At 40.7% G+C, this 19,755-nt stretch overlaps 1 protein-coding gene across 1 annotated transcript; it reads right to left on the reverse strand.

Moving 5' to 3' along the window:
• Positions 1-542: 542 nt before the first annotated feature.
• gpbp1l1 (GC-rich promoter binding protein 1-like 1) lies at positions 543-19,646 on the reverse strand. Its single transcript, XM_006634829.3, has 12 exons — positions 19,426-19,646; positions 13,160-14,517; positions 12,314-12,428; positions 9,175-9,304; positions 7,742-8,088; positions 7,116-7,191; positions 6,526-6,722; positions 6,203-6,343; positions 4,576-4,731; positions 4,134-4,261; positions 2,731-2,833; positions 543-2,415 (listed from the first exon to the last, which is right to left on the reverse strand). The coding sequence occupies exons 3-12, from the start codon at positions 12,371-12,373 to the stop codon at positions 2,257-2,259; spliced, it is 1,497 nt and encodes a 498-aa protein (XP_006634892.2). The 5' UTR covers positions 12,374-12,428; positions 13,160-14,517; positions 19,426-19,646; the 3' UTR covers positions 543-2,256.
• Positions 19,647-19,755: the final 109 nt, after the last annotated feature.

Raw genomic sequence — 19,755 nt, forward strand, 5'->3', positions numbered from 1 at the left:
CTGGCATCATCCAAATCGGTGAAGTTGCCGGGGCATCTGAAGCGAGGGCAGGAGTACAGAATGTGGTCGGCCGTCTGCTCCTTGCCGTCGCCTCATTCGCAAATTGGGTCATCAGTGAGACCCCACTCGTGTAGGGTGGCCCGGAAACGGAAATCTACCAATGATCATTTCAGCAAAAACCACGGCTGATCAACTGAATAGAAAAACTGATTAGACCTTTTTAATAGTTTTCTGATCCTTAAAAAAATGCACTTTTCGGTTGCTTAAGAACAATAATAGACATCTTAAAAGCTCATATAGTTACAGATCATATTTCAGATATGTTGAGTTAATAAATGTTAAATATTTTTTAAAATATAAATATTAAAAAAAAACAACCAAAACCTGGACTGACACGACCTAATTTGAATTTTAACAGACTCGGTACACTTAAACTTTCAGTTTTCACTTGAGAACTTTTGTGCGATATGATATCCCTTCCAGTGTTAGAATACAGGACGCTCTCCTGTTTCACTTATGAGTAACAAGCAGAATGAGACGCGTTTGGCAAACTGATGCAAAATATTTATTCCAAGTTTTTTTCTTTTCTGATGCAGTAGTTTTTTTCTACTTCTCATACAGATGATTCCATACATGAAACCCTTTTTTATCTTTTCAAATCTGTAAATAATGTTATCAAAATAATCTTAATCTTCGAAAACTCACAAAATTTTTTTATATTTTACAATCCACCCTGAATATCAAGGCTGCAGGAACAGAACAAAAAATGCAAAAACAAAGCCTATTTCTGTGGAAACTTTACAGCTGTACCAAAATAAAGTAAAATGTAAGGTAAGTGACAAAGCCTTTTATACCCTTCCAACAACAAAAAATAAATCTGGTTATTAGCATTATTTAAAATAATGTAGTCCCTCATTATAAATGGATGTACAAACTGGGATGAGTGAGTCTCCACTGCAGAAATGGTTTACATCTCTGAGAATTTTAAATATCATAATTTTAAAGAAGCAACAGCTTGCACAAGTGCAAAACAAGGTGTCAGTGTAGGCCTGTAAATATAGTTGAAAGTCCTCTGTGGATGTTTACCTCCCTGATGATCTGAAATGAAAGAATCCAAAACTGTCAGAATCGCCTATTAAAAATTTGACAACTTTGATTCTCAGATTCAGTTCTACAATGGTCCTTGCCATGCAATCTATTACTATGCTGCTACCTTGCCTTTGGTTTCAAGTTGAGCTATGATCCTATTACATCAAATACATTAATTACTTTAAAGTACATTCCCCTTGTCATGAAAACTGTCAATTTCACTGGTTCCTTTCATATAATATGTATAATATTTGTCATCAGAAGGATGAGTATACATTTTCTCACTGGTTATTAATTCTGCCCTTTATGGTTACCTAAGCAAATAACTTGGCCTCATCCTGGCTATCTGCTTATTTTCTAGTCTAAACCACTCTTAGCTTTACAGTCAAGGTCTGTTTAATTTTTTTTTATATGTCCTCAACACATCTGGAGAACAGATTCAGGTATAATCTGATTAGTGAGAGTGAGACAAGACTATCACGGGCCTGTGAAGAAAACAGTGAGGCACTGGCTGTTGTACTGAAAGACAGAAACAGTGTGCTGTTAGATGTGGATTAAAATGAAATTGACGAGAATATCTGGTGTGAATGACAAATCAGCATGAAGGAGTCACACGTGACACTTGAGAAATATGGGGTCAGATTTTATCTCCCTTACAGGCTTTCAAATAGTGATTGTTTCTCTCAATAGCTGCCACACTGTACAGTACTTGCCAGATCTTTCTTTTTTTAATACTCGACCACAGACAAACATCCCAGCTGCACAAATTGAACCACCGCATTTTTAATGAGGGACTTAGAATAACGTCAATATTCATTACTGATGATTGCCTCATCACACTGCTAACACTACGGATTGTTGCAAAAAGATGTGTCAAAGCCAGTTTTGTTACATCTCAGTTTGTCAGGAACTCAAGTCATTCAATTCTTTGATTTTTAATTCAATTAGTCATTCTTGTTTTTAGCAGAATCTAATGTGCATTGCCCTTCTTCTGTTTGCTTGTATTTAGGTCTGTGAAGCAGGAAAAAATGGGGCTACAAAGAGAGGTACAAAAAAAAGCTATACAAGCCAGAATGTTATCGTTCAGTGGGATATGATTGGTTTCCCTTGTGCATGGAAAAAAATTAAAACCATGTATTAAAAAAAATGAAATCTTTTAAAGCCACATTAGGTATCATCATCATCGGAGGTCTGGCTACTGCTCGTTTCGGACTCCGAGCCCTCGTCAAGCCCCACATCCAAAGTGCTTCTCCAGGGAGCAAACTGCAGGGCCACACCGCGGGGCTTCAGTAGAACACCATTCTTCCCAAGGCCATTCTTCTTTAGCTATAGGTCACCCAACAGAGGAAGATGTAAGGTGTAACGCAGCATTTTTCTACTATGGATTTATTATGGTTATGAACAAGATATCCCCAAATCTGTTGTGCGCTGTTAACATACTAACAGTCAGTTACTCGTCTTTTTTCTAAAACCTGCTCACGTTAGAACTTTATATGACCCATGTTCTTCTGTTCTCAAAACCTTACCACCTCAGGATTGAAGTACACTAAAGTATCACCTTCGTTAGGCCTTAATCATTTAATTTTTCATTCATATTAAGTCTTTTTGTTTAGTTATTTTTCCAAAGAGGCTTTCACTCACCTGCTCCGTTTTAGCCTGAAATTCTTTCAGCTCATCCTCAGTTAAGGGCTGGAAGTTGTCATCATTCTCTGGGTACTCCTGCCAACCCATAGACTTCAATAACCTAACAGGAAACAGAAGGCAAAGAAGAACGCTTAATCTCAGTTCTTAAATTACAAAGCTGACAACCCCCTCATTTTAAAGCCTTTTAAAGCTTTTGCCTCTTCGAAATGTAAAACTTTTACACTATTAAATTTAATAACATGAATTTAATTGCATGCATAAATCCAATACAATCAATATTGAGTCTGTCTTACATATTTAATTTAAAACAATATCAGAGCCCTTAGAGGTGCTATATGCACTGGAACTTATCCCAGTTTCTACAGCATTAAGTGAAGGCAGTGGATGTGACTCAAGTCTGTGTGACTAAACCCCAGATATGCTGGTCCCTATTTGTTTTGCTCAAGGGTACAAAAGTAGAGTCTGCAACAGGGGACTCCAACCCACAGGCTACCAGCTTTGTTTTCATTACTCTAACCAGTACTCCACAGCCCACACACATTTTACACCTCTCCCTCTGTACAACCATGTAAGGGACACATGGGCTTAACCTGCGGAAATGTGAGGGAAGCAATATGAAGACTGTCATTATAAAAAAATAAAAAAATCCATGTTTGCCATGAATCTTAATGTTTTAACTTCAGTTTCTACAGTATCAATCCAGGATTTGCTAAACAGCCTTTTTCCAAAGCAGCCCTAACAAGAACATTAATAAGCACTACACATTTTTTCTCCATTCTTTAACAATATTCTATTTTTGTGAAAATCCAAACAGAACTGCTGCACTATGAACATGAGGATTACCTGGACACAGTGCAAGCAGAGCAGCAAGAAAGTCAATAGCTCATAATTTCTGACTTACTTGTTGAACGTACATTCCTTTTTAAAAAAAAACTGGCATCAGTGACTGCAATGTGTTTTGGCATTACAAAAACAAGCCTTGTTACAATTTAATTCCAAGTGTTTCTAGGTATTTATTTTGTATCTTCATATATCTAATCTATATATTTTAGAATATCTCAATTTTTTCCATTGGTTTTTCCTTTAACGTGTTTCCCATTTTGTGTACATGTTTACAATGTCTTGTTTTTTTTAATTTGCTTAGGAAGCTGGTGAATCGCAGACCAGTGAGTAGCCATGAACCGTTTTGTATGGTAAACAGTGCCGGATCTTCTTTATGAACTAATATGCAAAGTTACCTTAATAAGAGATCAATAACATGGAAACACTATACTACACAAACATGAAATCATACTTAAAACAAATAATAGATAACATCATGGATTGTTCTCCTACAACACAGGATAAAAGAAGCCTCATGCTTGAATGCATGTGTTTGTGAGAGAGCTACAGGATGTTACCTGTGCTCTGCTTCCAGGGAGCTGGACAGATGGTCAGTGTCCGAATCACTGAAGGATAAAGTGATGCCGTTCTCATGGCAGTGTCCCTCACTGTCCTCTTCCTTGGGTTCAGGTGTGCTACTCTCACCCTGGAAAGAAGATCAAAACTGTGGTGACCTGGAAGGGCTTTGGCCATGGATTTCAGTATGAGTTAAGTGGTACCCCAGGAAAGCATCCTAAAGTCAGTATTAACAGCCTGTCCAGCATGGAACATAACAAGGGCCTGACTATCAATTCAAGTCTTTCCTCTGCCTAATTTCAGGGTGAAAGCTAAGTCTAGTGTCACGGTTAGGATTATGGGTATGACTACAATTAGGTTTAGAGATATGGATAAGCTTTAATTCCAAATTAGAACATAGAAACCAAGGACTTGGGGCTTTCACACAGATTCTCTGCACTTTACCTCTCCAGGTGCTCCAGGGCTGTGACAGGTGGGCAGCTCTCCATTCCTCTCGTCCTTCAACGTCCGTAGGAACTCACTCTTGCGGTCAGTACCACGGCGCATCAGCTTGAGTCGCGAAGAAGTGATGTCAATAGGTGGGGTGGTGCTAGAGGGCATCTGGGGGCAGGAGGGAGGACCCATAAACATGACTGGACTAAGTGTGATGTTTCTAAAGGCATTTTGCAACCTTTTAACCACTAAAATTTATACAGCAGGGCATATTAAAAATACTACCACAAAGGCTAACTGCTGGCAGATTGGTAAATAGTGAGGATCATAGACATATCCTACAAAAAATTTGCCATTTATATCTGATGATCCATGGTGAAACAACGAGCACCTAATGACATTTTTCTGGACTAAGATGGTGAACAGAATCCTTTGTGGAACGACTGCAGAAAAACCACAACTCCAGCCTGCTAGGTCATTAGGTATATACCTTTTCCTTCACTCCAGGCCAAAATGGAGGAGCGCCCTGCAACATCTGTGCACCCACAGAACTCTCTAGTGTTTGGGTTACGTAAAGGGTATACAGTTCTGCCTGGCCCTGTCACTCGTGAGCTCAGAGCAGACATGGTGCCACTCCCAAGACAACAGTGAACTCAGCTACGTCAAAGGGCCGGGCTCTGAGTTTCAAGGGGGTGAGGGCATCTTCTGTAACAGGCTCAGTACCATGGACCCTCATTGCAGAAATCCATGCTTTGAGTCAGTTCACCTGAATTTAGATGGAACATTTGTAATGTACTGGGCAAAAAGAAAGAGCAGCAGGATGGAGGTCTGAGTACCTGGGTTAAGTGAAGCAGAACAAACAGGGAAATTAGAGAATTCACTGAAGGTGAAGTGGTATAAGTAAAATGGGGATGGAAGAAGATAATGGTTCTCTCTTTTTTGAAGCTCATTATGACAATTTAAAGTGTTTTTTTAGTCACCGAGCAGGTTTATTCTAATGTATATGAATGATGTGCAGAAGAGTGAAACTGGCACTGTGTTGGTGGATCCTCAGTTCTGTATGATAAGGGTGCTTCTCCTCCACTGGTGTTTTGCTTTGCATCAGCCACTTCTCTATGGCTCACGGCTCAGTTTTCATCTGACCGATAAAGTCAGCAGCAGGTAACATAGCCTCTGGTGGATTGCTTCACTTAAAAGTTTAAAATAAATGGAGTAATCCAGTTTCAGTTCAGTGAGGTATCAAAATCGAATCACTACTCCACAGATTTCAATGAAACAGTCACAAGTCAAACATCAAACACAAAAGTATCAATCTTGAGAGCAGGATCAAATACTGTTTATCTTAGATTAAGAACTTTTCAGATAAAAGTAACTGCTGCAGCTACTACAAAATTTAAGAGTATCTGAAAGATTAAAATGCTGAGAATTCAATAGTCTTTGCAGGTACCATCTAGCAGCACAGGTCTGGCTATACTCTTCCAACACACCAGTCCAGCAATGGCACAAAAAAAATGGCTGAGGTAGTAAAAAGAAGGTCTTAAACACCATCAGATATCATTCGAAAACAGGGGAATACCATGCTCTTCTCCTGTTCCCCCTTATTCAATTACAATTCCTCCCTTGGCTGATACTGCCCTACCTCCTTGGGAGCTGGGTGAGGGGTGCTGCTGACCGGAGTCATGGGTTTGGTTACAGAGACAGGGCTGGTGAAGGCAGAGTCCCGGCCGGGGAAATGCGAACCCGGTTTAGTTTCCCTTCCATTGGGTTTCCATGGACCTGTCTGTGACAAAAGGAGAGGAAAAAGAGGAAATCAACTGACACATAGCAACCAGGATCGCGTGCCCCGAGTCTCTTGGAGGTCTTGAGCAACAGCGGATTTCAATGTATGACTTCCTGGCGTATTTCTGATACAGAGACATTTAGGAAAAACAAACAGGGGTTTCAAGCAGAAAGGACTTCTACCTTAGCAGGGGCTGCAGCTGGCTTGGGTACCAGGTTCTTGTAAACGCTGGGTCCAGTGATGGGAACTTTGTTGCCATTGGCAGGGAGGGGTCCTGTGGTTGCAAACCCTGCAGAGAAAGCAGCACAGGGGTCTTCTTTTGAAACCTTCTTGATGACCAGCATCTTGGAAACTGTCTGCTTGGCACTAGGGGGGTTCTCTGGAAAGAGCAAAAAAGACACTGGACATTCACTCCATATACAAAACAATATAAAGGACTCAACTGGCAAAAGCATCATGGTACTGGTTGGTACGGTACTAGTTGGTACTACAACTGATGCGGTAGCACTGAATTTTCAGAGTCACAGACATATAAATCAATTCATGGCTCAAGCACACTGGTTCATCAACTACAACTGAATGACGTACAGCAGGCTGGAGGTTGCAGGCTCAAATCCCAGCTATGCCACTTCCTAACAGAACAGTGGTTTAGCAGAAATACAAGTGCTCAATGATAAGATGGTTTAATCTTGGTTAAACAAGAGGATTATACATAACTATATTATAATAAATAGCTTTATTTCTGCAAGTATAGGAGCAACTCAGCACTCACCCCATACTCCTGCTGGAGCTCCCATTGCCCGCATCTGACTTGCTGACTTTCCAGTTGCTTCTGGATTAAGAGAGGGCTGTTAAAGATAAATTATAGAAATGAGCAAAAATAAACATTAAAGAAACAATGTCAAATTGTTTTTTGAAAGAAACTTTCTTCCTGCGCATCACAACACATTTTTGGCATACTGTCACTTTCTGTTAGTTGTGTGGCTTGTGGCACCTAGTGGTCATACACAGAACTGCATCCATTCAGACATCATGAGCACAACAGTACCACACTAGTCTAAAGGGCCTGAGTCCCCAGTCCGGGTTGGGAAGGTCTACCGTGTCTACACAGCAACTGCACAAGAAGAGCTGGGAGAAACTGGTCCAATTAAGCCAGTAAGCAGCTGTTTCAGCTGAAACTAAAAACTGTAGACCTGCAGGCTCCCCAGATCCAGGACTAGGGAGCCCTGGCCTAAAGGTTTGATTTGCTAGGAAAGAGATAAAAGTCAAATCACTCAATAGGTCAAAGACTTGCACCATCGTCCGCCATGTCCTCCCTCTTCTACAGCGCAAGCATCATTAAAAGCCCAGCCACTCCCCTCACACAAGGGCAAATTCGGGATGAAGGATGGCACTCACAAAATCTTCTTCCACAAACTTCAGCTTCTCCTCCTTGCTGTCCTTGCGCTCGTCCCGGGCATCGGCAGGGATCTTGTCCTGGAAGGCAGGGCCCTTGCGGGGGTGGAAGTTGCCATTGCGCTGCCGGTGGCCCCCTGCCCTGTCCCGGTCGCCCCCCCGTTTCTGGTGGCGGTTGTGATGGTGCTGGTGGGGGTGAGACGTCACGACCTCCTGCCCTCGCGGCGTGCCGTGCCAGCTGGATGCCTCCTTCCAGCCCTGCCCGCCGACCAGCCCACCGTGGCCGCCCTTCGACACGCCCAAGTCCACGGAATCATGACGGAGCAGAGACGGCTGCTGCCAGCCATCGCCTTAGACAGACGTGAAGGAATGACATTTCAAGACATCGGTTCAAGTGGGGAGCTGTGTCAGTGAGTGTAGGCTAGTAAGGAACAAGTAAAGGTTTATTCCAGGCTGCAAAGTAGACCACCATTTTGGCTGTTAAGACCTCTGTAGGGATAGTGGTTTTTGAGGCAGTGGCAGTGTTAGGTTTGTGCCACACAAAGTTTGCCCAAAAAACTCTATCTTGGTTCCATCTGACCACAAAACGCCTTCTGAAATTTTAGATTTTAGATTACTCTCATGCTGTCTGGCAAACTCCAGATGGGCTTTGACAGGGTTCTTATTTGACTGATGCACCTTTACTCCACTCTCAGCCACTGAACTTTCACAAGGTCTTTCAAAGTGAGTGTTGGCCTCACGGTGACTCCAGACAAGCAGGAGGTTTGTGAGGGAATTCTGAGTTCTGAGAAACGGTCTTTTCTAGGCATTGTCTGGGTCGTATGATGCAGCTTCCACTTATTATTGAGCCAACAGTGCTCACTTTGATTTTTTGTATCCTAATTTCCTAACCTATGTATTTTTATCACTTTATTTCTAGAATGCTCTTTTTAATTTTTGTACCTTCCCTCCGGATTCACTGCCTCAATGATCCCTAAACAGACTGGGGTTTTAATCCAGTAAATGTGACAGGCACTTCAATGGTACACAGGCAGAAGCCAATGGTAAGGTTATTATATCCTCGTTAGGGCAATTTCTTTCACCTGTGTAAACGTAGTGCTGCCAGAGCAAAGGGGTCTGAATACTTATGCAAGCAATATACTTCTGTATAAGGTATCTGCTGACTAAGTTTGTAATAAAAATACTGATTGGAAAAAGATATGCAACTATCATTTGCAATCCAGCAACATTTGAAAACTTTTAAAGGGCCTGAACACTTTGGCAAGTCGCTGTATTTAATAATTTCACCCCACCCCCAAATAGTGAAGTGTTGTTACTTTTTAAGAAACAATAGGCAGAAGAGCACACACTGTAACTGTAGGTTAGTGTGGGGAGTCAGCCCCCAACACGCTGTCACAGCTGGTGAAGGGGGAGCAGGCCGAGCAGGAGAGCTGTACCTGCAGGGGCCCGAAGGGGCCCGTTGTTGAAGAAGCCATCAGAGGAGTTGTGACGGCGGCGGCTCACTGCCGGCCTCCCATCTCCACGGGGAAAGTGCTCTCCATGTTTCTCAAAGGTGGCTGAAGGGTACTGCAATGGCGATGGAAGAATATGGGAGAGGGAATGAGATCCTCCAACAAGTGACAGGCTGCTAAACACTTGTTCCCAGCTAGGACTCAAACTCTCAGCCCTCCTGCACTCTGAGCAGACACTACAAGCCTGCTACAGGGGAAACCAGCCAATATTTTATAGTCCAGGTGGGTAGCTGCGTCAGCATGCGTAGGCTGCAAAGGAACAAGTAATAGGTTTATTCCATGCTGAAGAAAAGAAGAAAGAGAACACAACGTTTCGGCCGTGGAGCCTTCTTCAGGTGTGAGAGAGACAGGGCAGTAGGCAAAGGTAAAGTAGCGGGAGAACAAAGGTTGGGAGGGAGAATATTTTATAGTCATTGTCCGTAGAAATGTACAATACGCAATTAGAGGATATTGATCTGCTAACTAACTGATCAACCTTAACTGTAACTGTTGCTCGTGCAATAAGAGAAACAAAGCTTAGTAGCTTAATAGCTTTGTTTCAGACTGAAAATAAATGGCATTTTCCTGGTATCTGAATTTAATAAGAATTTAATAATTACTACACTTATATAGCACTTTTCTGGACAATCCACTCAAAGCGCTTTACAGGTAATGGGGACACCCCTACACCACCACCAATGGGCAGCATCCACCTGGATGATGCGACGGCAGCCATAGTGCGCCAGAAAGCTCACCACACATCAGCTATCAGTGGGGAGGAGAGCAGAGTAATGAAGCCAATTCATAGAGGGGGATTATTAGGAGGCCATGATTGGTAAAGGGAAATGTGGCCAGGACGCCGGGGTCACACCCCTACTCTTTTCGAGAAACGCCATGGGATTTTTAATGACCACAGAGAGTCAGGACCTCGGTTTTACGTCTCATCCGAAGGACGGATTTTGTTCCAGTTTTAAGTGGTAAGGTTTTTTTATGCTCATTACATATTTTCATATCAACCCACAAAAATGATTTCCTATAGCAGAAGTGTCGAAACCACCCTCCTGAGCAGATAAAGTGTTAAGATCATGAAAACAGACTGTAGCAGATACCAAGCATCAACAAATGACACACTTTGACTACACAACATTTTAATTCCACAGCTTAATCATGGAAAACAACTAAGTGAGAAGAAAAATAACCTTACATAGTGAGTTGTTAATATATATTACTTCAAAAGTGTTCGGTTTGATACTTTTTTTCATTTGCATTAAGCAGCTATACAAAATATACCACTAATGTCACAAATGCTACTGATTATTTAGCATCTTAAAATTTGCTATTCGATAAGAGTGCCTGTGCTTTATATTGCAACAGTTTCAAATCTTGTTACAAGACACAGGAGATGGAAATATTCAGAATATCATTTTGCTACAATACTTGATTCTCAAGAGCACTGTACTATTTCTCCCAGCCTGCAATATTGTGAAAGGAACAATGAACATAAGCAACTGCTGCCTTTGAAGACTCCAATTTAATTTATTTTACTTTTCAGTACTACAAAGCGCACCTGGGGTCATTGAAACGGATGCACTACTGGCCGTCCCATTCATGTTCGTTTGAAGATTCAAAGCAACAGATCCCATATCTCACTTCTGGGTTTTAAGATTTTAGAGTAGAGGTTTCTAATCCTGGTACTGGAGGGTCTGAGTCTCTTTAAAACTGCTACACCTGAAGAGCTGTTACATTCACTCAGTTAAGCTAGTAACCATGTGTTTTAACTTGCCAAGAACTGTTGGAATGAAACCCTGCAACACACCAGTCCTCCAGAACCAAAACTGCCAAGTTTAACATGAATTAATGAATATCCACTGCGAGGTTAACCTAACTTGGAATAAGAACTGTGATTAAAACAAAGCTGTTAAATAAAGACCTAACTTATTCCTGCTATTTCTAGGATAGAATCCGGAACAGTTCACTGTAAACAGGCATTGAGTGAGGGCAGACCATCTGCCTGTTTGGCAGTCACCTGAAATGCCCCTACTTAGAGCACAAGCCCTGCACTGAGTGTAAATAATTTAGGTTTATAGCAAGGGTGCTAAGTCTACTCTTAACTGATACACAAAGGGAAGTTTAGTTTCTGGAAGTTTAAAAACTGTGAGAAAAACAAAGAACCAACTTGAAAACTGGCAATGCACAAGACAAAACAACTAAATATACAGTTATAATATAGTGTACCTCCTTCATGTGAGACATTAGGAATATAAAATAAGACAGAAAAAAACTGCCTATCTCTATATGATCTTAAAGATTGTACCATCTTTTATGTAATTTAGCATATTTGTTTGTTCAGCATCCTTGCCATTTTAATTGAGATGTGACATATTAAACCATGTTTAATGGTGAGAATAAATGGATATCACCTCCAATTACAATTTAAGGATCCTGAGAGAAACATTTAATTGCAGGGTGACATTCCCCGTCATTCGTTCTCAATTACCATTAAGATGTGTGCTTCCCGCACCTTCACTCATAGCTTCAAACCCTATAACCGCACACAAGACAGAACGAGGAAGTGTACACAGACTCCTTCTACCTGCCCACCTTCAACACATCATAAGCAACACGGCCCTGTATCCGAGGTTTAGTGCCCAATGGGGGAGAAACAGATTTCTCACCACTGCACCGCCAGCCTTTAAGTGCCTGCGAATCTACAGGCGTTGCTCTGTTGCCAGGATCTGAAAGAAGCCTAATTGGCTAAGCCCACTCTAACTTTAGCAGTGCTCAGCCATTTTCACACAACTGCCTGTAGAATCAAAGTCACAGTCGGATAGTAACGTGACCCAGACTCAACATCACGACCTGGATCATCAAGCTCCACCTGCTTTCCAGAACCTGCACTGCCTGAGCCAATCGAGAGTCCCAAATCAGGCATTCTTTGCCTAAAACAAAGACTTTTCCATTGCAGGAATTCCTAGTTTCACCCCATTGCTGCAAGCAGGTTCTAACTACACTCAAGCGTCCAGCAGTGTTCTAACTGTCAGGCGGCTAGGTCCAAGGTCATCGCAGTGTAGTGTGTGCTTCTCACCTTGGCGGGCTGAGGCGTCGAGAAGTTAAGCCAGGCAGGAACAAAGTCATGCTGCGCCATTTAGGTCCAGTGTCTCCAGTCAGTGGAACGAGGCATCAAACCTCATGGCCAGGATCTGAACGGAGGGAGTGGGATAGAGAGGGATAAACACAATGTCATTGTGCTGCGGGAAGGATGGGAGGCATCCAGGGGTTCTTTCAAGATCAAAATCCAGTCTTATACTGTCCCAGGCAGCTATGGGTCCTGGATTTGCATCCATTCACAATAAAAGCCACAGGTTCCTCCCCACATGACTGGATCTGATCATATGTAGAACATTTCAGACACAAAAGACATCAGTTCCTTAAGGAAATTAAGACTACATGCTGGAATACAAATGCTAGTATCCAATAGTAACTATTATTATTCCTGTTTGAATTCAAATATTTTTAAGCTTTAAGCTTTTATGTGTATTTTTGTAGACCACAGAACAGACAGTTTTAGCAGAGGGTCGATTTTAGCAGACAAAACAACGTGCACCAATTTTGCAGATGATGAATCTTAACCATATCAGAGTTAGCAGCAGAAGTGGGTCAGTATTAAATGCCACAAATTTACATTCTGCAGATTGGCTCCCCATGGGAATGGCAGTGAACAGATTTAGAGAGTGAACTGGGGGAGGGTTAGACTAAGAGACAGATAGGAAAAGAAGACTAAATAAATGTCATGCCGGTGGAACAAATTCTTGGTAGGGTCTATGCCGGTGAGAGTTTTGTATCAACAAGTTACCAGCTATGGAACAAGCACATAAGGGGTTAAAAACAGCCGAGATCATTTAATAAATGATAGGAGAAATTCCTGTCTTACCCAGAGTCGTGGGCTCTGAAGTCCAGCACCCCTCTCTCCCTTCGTCTCAATGTTGTACAGAAGGAGAACTCCTGGGCGTTGTATATCAAAGAGATCTGGTCCAGTTGCAACAGTGTGCACTGCACCCTCAGGACAACACAGCCCTTTGGTGGTGCAGGTAATGTCTTCCAGGATGATGTACTTTGGTAATGATGCAAAAAAGACTATTTGGGATCACTCTGCCAGTTTAATTTCTAGCATCAATCCCCTTGTGGTGTCGACGGTCTCAGGGGGTAAAGAACTATGCTGATCTTTAACGGTGATCCAGATGAGTTATGATTCACTGCTGCTCTACTAGGATGATGTCAGTTTTTGTAAAAAAAATTTAAGAAAAACATCCAAGGTGATCTGCCCAGGTGTTGATGAGAAGTAGATTTCCCAGGCAAACCTACCCAGATGAACCCCTGCAAGAACCTAGTTTACAAAACGGTCTGAACTGCTTAATGGTATTGTACCCAGTTAGTAATGCAGAACAAACCGTTCTAATATTGTAGCCAGTGTATGGTAGAGGATTAGCTCTCAGGGTAGCCTCTCTTCAACCTGAAGCACTGGAAGCAGCACTGTGTGCCAGCTCTAACACTGTACTACTCCCTTACCAACTCATCTTACTCTCTGCCAACACACATGCACAGAAAAAATATGGGGAAACAATTAACTGCGGTACAGAAAATCCTAAAAATCGCTGTTCACCTCATTAAACTAGCTTTGCAGTCACTACAGGGAGAAAAGGGGGAGCTACTTTCATATTCACATTACAATACTTGAACTAACTTGTAATTACAGCTGTTTCATTTTCGCTTTCCACTCAATGAGAATGACTATTTCAAAAGGAAAAAAAGTAATCTTTCTTAACACATTCTAAAAGCAATGGGGTTGCGAAGTGATTTTTATGGCTAAGCTTTCAACAGTTCGCACATTACATACACTCCTCAAAGTGGAGCCTGATCACAGAAAACTATAAGGCCACAATTTTTAGGCAAACAAAGAGGCTGCCATTTGTTTTCAGAAGCGGCAAAACACCAAGTTGCAAGCAGATTTTCCAGTGCATTAAAAAATACAGGGTTCTTCACTTTCCCCTGGAAGGGCAAGATAAGCATTAAATAAGGAAAATACGAACATCTATAAGAACTCTTTACACCTGCTTAAAGAGTAGTTTAAGGGCAGAAAGGTAATGTGTACAATGTCTTTTTTAAATGTTGTTTAATGCAGACTATAGACCACTATGTAACAGCTCAAAATTCAACTGGGGTATTTTCTTCTGTCTCTATTGACTTCTTGTCTGGTAGTGCTGTCCTCGCGCTGGCTTCTCCCAAAGCAATCTATGGAAATAAAAACAGAAAGAGGTTAAAACAAATCAGGCCCTAATTCCCTTAGATCAGCCTGTGCACGACACAGAACTAGAGATCTAATGCTAGCTGTAGCCTAGATTTTTCGGGTCATGAGGCCATGCCTTTCCTTCCTTAGCACTGGATACGATACTCTTGCTCTTCTATCGGCTTGTTAGGAAATGTGGAAACAATCCAACTGGCTTCTCTGGGTTCTGCCTGATAAAGGGATTTGAAACCGACAGAGCTACTTCTCTCCGTGAAAGTCAAAGTTTCAAAGGCCATTCAATTCAGTTCCTTAAATTTCTAGCAACTTAGTCAACTTAAAAATTGTGCAATAACCCGAGTTAGTATATTGATCATTAGACAAGCCCCCCAGCATGGCTAACAGCCCTGGGCTTTTTTCTGAACAAGGTGGCCACAGTAATGCAAGTCTAGGCATTACGTACAGTTTTGGCTCTTGACAAAAGACTGGGAAGAACTGCTGTAATGGGGAAGTTTGGAGAGGACCAGTGATGCAAAATTATACCCAAATTCCCCAGTAGGTCACTGAAAAGCACCTTGGTAGCTCACAGCAGCAGGAAACCCCCAGAATGTCATTCACTTGTAGCACGCCAACATTACACACCTAACGTCAAGGTTCTGAAACTGCTGCTCTCAAAGAATTCCAGCATGGAATAATAAATAATTTTCCTTTTAAACACATCACTGCATGCAGTACTTTCTGGAAAACAACCTAGGCACTTGTTTGATTTGTGTTAGGTATTCTACATGGTGTGAACCACAATGTCATGACAGGACTATGAATCCAGCCTGCACTGTGCTTCTTGCACAAATAATCAATGACAGCCACAAATGTGAAGTGGACAGAAGGACCAGAGCTGTCTACTAAGATGTACTTTCACAGCTTTGTAACAGACATCACCCTGGGAACAGGCTGTTATTTGAATGCTTTATTTTTACATTTTCAAAGACAACACTTAATACTAATGCTGTGCACAATTTGTGCTCTTATCCACGAATTTCTCTCTGTACTGCATCCCACTCCGCAGAAAACGGACCAGGCATTATACATCCACTTTAGCTTATCACATGCTTGTACTTTATCTGGTCTTTTTCTTTGGAATCACAGCAAGATTTAAAATAATATGCAATAGTCGTCACACCAACAGAGATGTTATTTCTTTGGACATTAAAACTTCTATCTGGAATTAAAAGTTAAGAGGAAAACCTCTATACTTCACTAAATTTCTCTTTGTCCCATAATAATTGGTATGGTTTGATATAAAAGCATAAATGTGCTCTCCGGGAGACTTAAAAAATGTAATAGTGAACAACTTCATATAAAGCAAGTGCTAAAGGTGTGCAACGAGTCACACAAACCCTTCACATTACTCTCTGCATCTTACAAGCCACTTTACAAAGAATACTGCTTTGGCTTTCACAGTTTACCTACCAAAAGGTCTAAATAGTAACTTATTTATAAAGATCTTTCCAAACCCAAGTATACTGTACATAGTGATAAATAAAGATAAAGACAAAAAATACAATAAATAGTAAAAGAAAAACAATACAAAACATACAGGATCAACCATAGGCCGTAGTAAAAAGGTGAGTTTTAAGTTTAGATTTGAAGAGTAAAATAATTAGTCTTTCGAAAAGTTGGAGGATGGCCACTCTTTAACAAAGGACCAGTGACAGGAAAGCATTGTCACCAAACGTCCAATATTTAGTCATAAATACAGTGAGCAAAGGACCAGGTTCAGCTGAACAGAAGGGAGTGTAAACATGAAGGAGTTCAGAGATGTATGATAGGGCCAGATTTTTAAAATCTTAAAAGTCAGAAACAAAATCTTACATTGAACATATGCTGTGATATGCTGCCAAGATCTGGTGTGGGTTACAAGTTAGAAGTCTACCTGCAGAGTTCTGGATATATTGCAACTTACTGAGAAGAATTTTAAGGGTCCCATAGAGCAAAAATTGCAGAAATAAAGCCTTGATGTTGCTGAGTGCTTGATTCACATATAAAACATTGATAAAAACTGCCTGATGAGGGCAATATTTCTAAGGTAAAAAAAGGAAGCCTTAATCAAATTTTTCACATGAGGCTCAAAGACAGGAGAGGATCAAGTGTGATTTCCCAGATTCCCGACTACAGCTGACATCCGAATGGGGAAGCCATCCAAGATTACTGCCAAGCTCTCCAGCTTTTTCAGCTGAAATTTGCTGGTCATCAGTAAAATGTCTGTTTCAATTCAGATTAAGGAAAATGGACTGCTGGTCATACTTTTACAGTTGCATACTAATCTATTACCACTAGCCAATCAATTCAAACTATTTCCAATACACTCAGTTTGCTTTGATCTTGCAACTTCTTATAACTGGGTGCTTTGTACCTTTGTGATCCCAAATCTACATGTATTAAAATCACACCTAAAGGACTGACCCCTTTAAGAAAAATGTATTTGTTTGTCTGTTTACACATACATTTACAAAATCTACTACAATACAAGAACAAGGCACAGTTTAAAAAAAGATAATAGTTAGTATAGGGTATAACCAATAAGCAACACAATATTCGGTGATAATACCCCTAACTTTGTTTTGCGAGTCTAAGACAATACTGATTAGTACACCACCTTATAAATGGGTAGTCTGACGATCTTTCCTTTATTTTGGAAACAAAGGGGCTTTGTGATTAGAAATAATACATCAGACAGCCTCCAAGAGGTGATTCCCAGTAAGCATGATAACCACAGAACTGAGACACTACTAAAAGACATCTTCTGCCTCCACTGTGTTTAAAGAAAGTAATTTCCAAAAAGTGCATGAGGTCCTCAGCTCTGTAGCTAGCTACTGTAGTTAGATAACTACACAGCTGTGAGGCTGTTACATAATAGGAACTCTTGATAAAACATGCATGGAAAAATGGAACAGGCGTATAAAGTTAAGAAACAAAGAAGAAAAAGTAATTATAATTATTTAAATTCCTGTTCCAACACTTCAGACTATATCACTAAGCTTCTCCTACATAGTCTCTGTAGGGCACGTCTCTGAATGCAGTGACATCTGATATTTCTCCAGAGTCCTCCTTTTAATTTTGAAGTGGCCACAAGTGATTAAAAAAGGCACTATAAAGCCCATAAAAGCAGAGCCACGTAATGAAGAATCGTTACTCTTATGCTACTTATATCTACGGCCCTGATGGAATTAACAACAGAGAAAAGAAAAAATAACGGTTATTTTCTGGGATTCTAAAACTAACCTTTAAGAAAATAAGACTCAAAAACCAAAAACGTGAAGAAGCAGTACATTTACAAACAATTGGTGGAAGTCAAAATTAAATTAATTGTATAGTCATATGTTCTTTTGGATGCGGGTTAGAATCATTGACGCGGTGCACTGTTTTAATCACACTTCACTTTTGTGTGAGAAATTTGGCTAGGTCCTCGTCACTGTAAATGAAAATGTGCTCTCAACTGATGTATGTGTTTCAATAAAGGACTGCAATTTAACAAAAACGTTTTATTCAATACAGAGCGAAAAGAGGTATGTCATTTCCTTAAAATAACACAATTAAACACAATCAAGCAGGCTTCAATCGAAAGCTAATTTCACATTTTTTTATAATTTAAACAAGAGTGATTGAGCCTTTGTGTACCAATCCAATTGGGGTTTTAGAAGTTTCGGTTTTGGGAGTAATTCCTCTGCCTCGCTGAATTATGTAACAGCTTAATTTTCTTTACTTGCAAAATGTTATTCTGATATCCATGCATGGACAGTGAAGCACATTTTGGAGACATGTTTTCGTATTCAGACGTGGTTAGAGCAAACTGAATCGCGTTAGGTACCGAACTTAAAAGGAAGTGTAAAAGGCTAAAATTCGTAGTCACCAGTGACAAGACGATGATTTACCTTCTGCATCTGCCAACTAACACCTCCACAGACACTTCCCGAAGTTAAAGAACATGCTTAAATTGCACGCTTAAACTTGCAGGCCCCCACACAAGATACATCTGCTCATTTTAAGACACTAGCATAGCAAAAGCGTCATTGGATTCTCCAAAATTTCATGGAACGATGAAAAAAACCCATTCAATTTACCTGAACCTCGTGTGAGCACGAAAATATAAGTAACGATAAAGTACTTTCCCTAAATATACATTATTGCATATACAAGGGTACCAGATTATTTTTTTCAAACGAATAATAGTTTCAACAGGTCGCTACCACAAATGATCAATCCATACGAAAAACGATTTGTTTCAAAAACGATGCTGATCAACATTACTTACGCGATATCCAGCTAGACATGATCCCAACGTGTCGTAATGGAAAAAAATCTTAAATACATAAATTGCCTATTAAATATACAATGGGTGAAATTACTAGTAAGACATGTTTTAGATTACCATGAACACTATTTTGCGTTTGCCTATCGAAATTCGATTATAAAGTGTTTTACAATGGATATATTTATAAGCCTTGCGATGTACAAAAAAGTAACCATCCATAACGAATACTAATACTTATGCATAACGTCTACAGAACGCTTACGCATGTAAATGCGTACAAAACTGGTTTATACCACTGAAAACGAAAGTTACATTGCGAGGGTCAAGTCATAAGGCCATTCAAAGTGTTTGTGCTTCAAAAGAAATACACCCGCCCCCATCACACAAAACGCATACCTGCCATCTTTTTTTAAGACATGCATTTTTTCCCTCAAACACTGATGTAGTGCTTAATTCCCGGGAAGGCGTGATAAACACATTGCACTCTACCGAATATCAAAGTAAAGTCGAGGTAAACAGATCTCTTCTGGTGATAGAACAACATACACGGCTCCAAAATGGCTGCCCTACCCACAGTGGAATAAATATCTTGATACACACATACCTCTGAATTATAGTTGGAGCGGTGGCTTTCTGCAAAAACCTTAACGTATTCCGATCCGTGAAAGCAGTAGGCTTCGTATCCCTTTTGCGAGTTAATATCCCTTAATCTCAGGTGCCTGTCTGAAGGTACAGGTATTATTTGTTTGGGTTTTGTGACCGTGCTCGCTATGACTCTCTCCCAATCCGTCTATCTGTCCTGTTCCTGACTGCTGCTCTCAGGCGCGCTAATCAATCCCGGAGCTATTGGCTGGAGGCGTCACAGCAACAAACCCCCGCTGGAATCACGACCTACACCACAAAAAAAGTTTTCTTATTTCATTTGCTAAAGTTA

This window comes from Lepisosteus oculatus, chromosome 9 (genome assembly GCF_040954835.1).
Source record: "Lepisosteus oculatus isolate fLepOcu1 chromosome 9, fLepOcu1.hap2, whole genome shotgun sequence".
Classification (NCBI taxonomy): domain Eukaryota; kingdom Metazoa; phylum Chordata; class Actinopteri; order Semionotiformes; family Lepisosteidae; genus Lepisosteus; species Lepisosteus oculatus.

Bases quoted from the DNA above. Each gene is read 5' to 3' on its own strand.
- gpbp1l1 (XM_006634829.3), bottom strand. From the start codon at position 12,373: ATGGCGCAGCATGACTTTGTTCCTGCCTGGCTTAACTTCTCGACGCCT. The intron at 6,723-7,115 runs GTGAGTGCTGAG...TGCTCTTTCCAG, and splicing joins AGCTCCAGCAGGAGTATGGG to AGAACCCCCCTAGTGCCAAG. The intron at 2,416-2,730 runs GTGAGTGAAAGC...GGTGACCTATAG, and splicing joins TTCAGGCTAAAACGGAGCAG to CTAAAGAAGAATGGCCTTGG.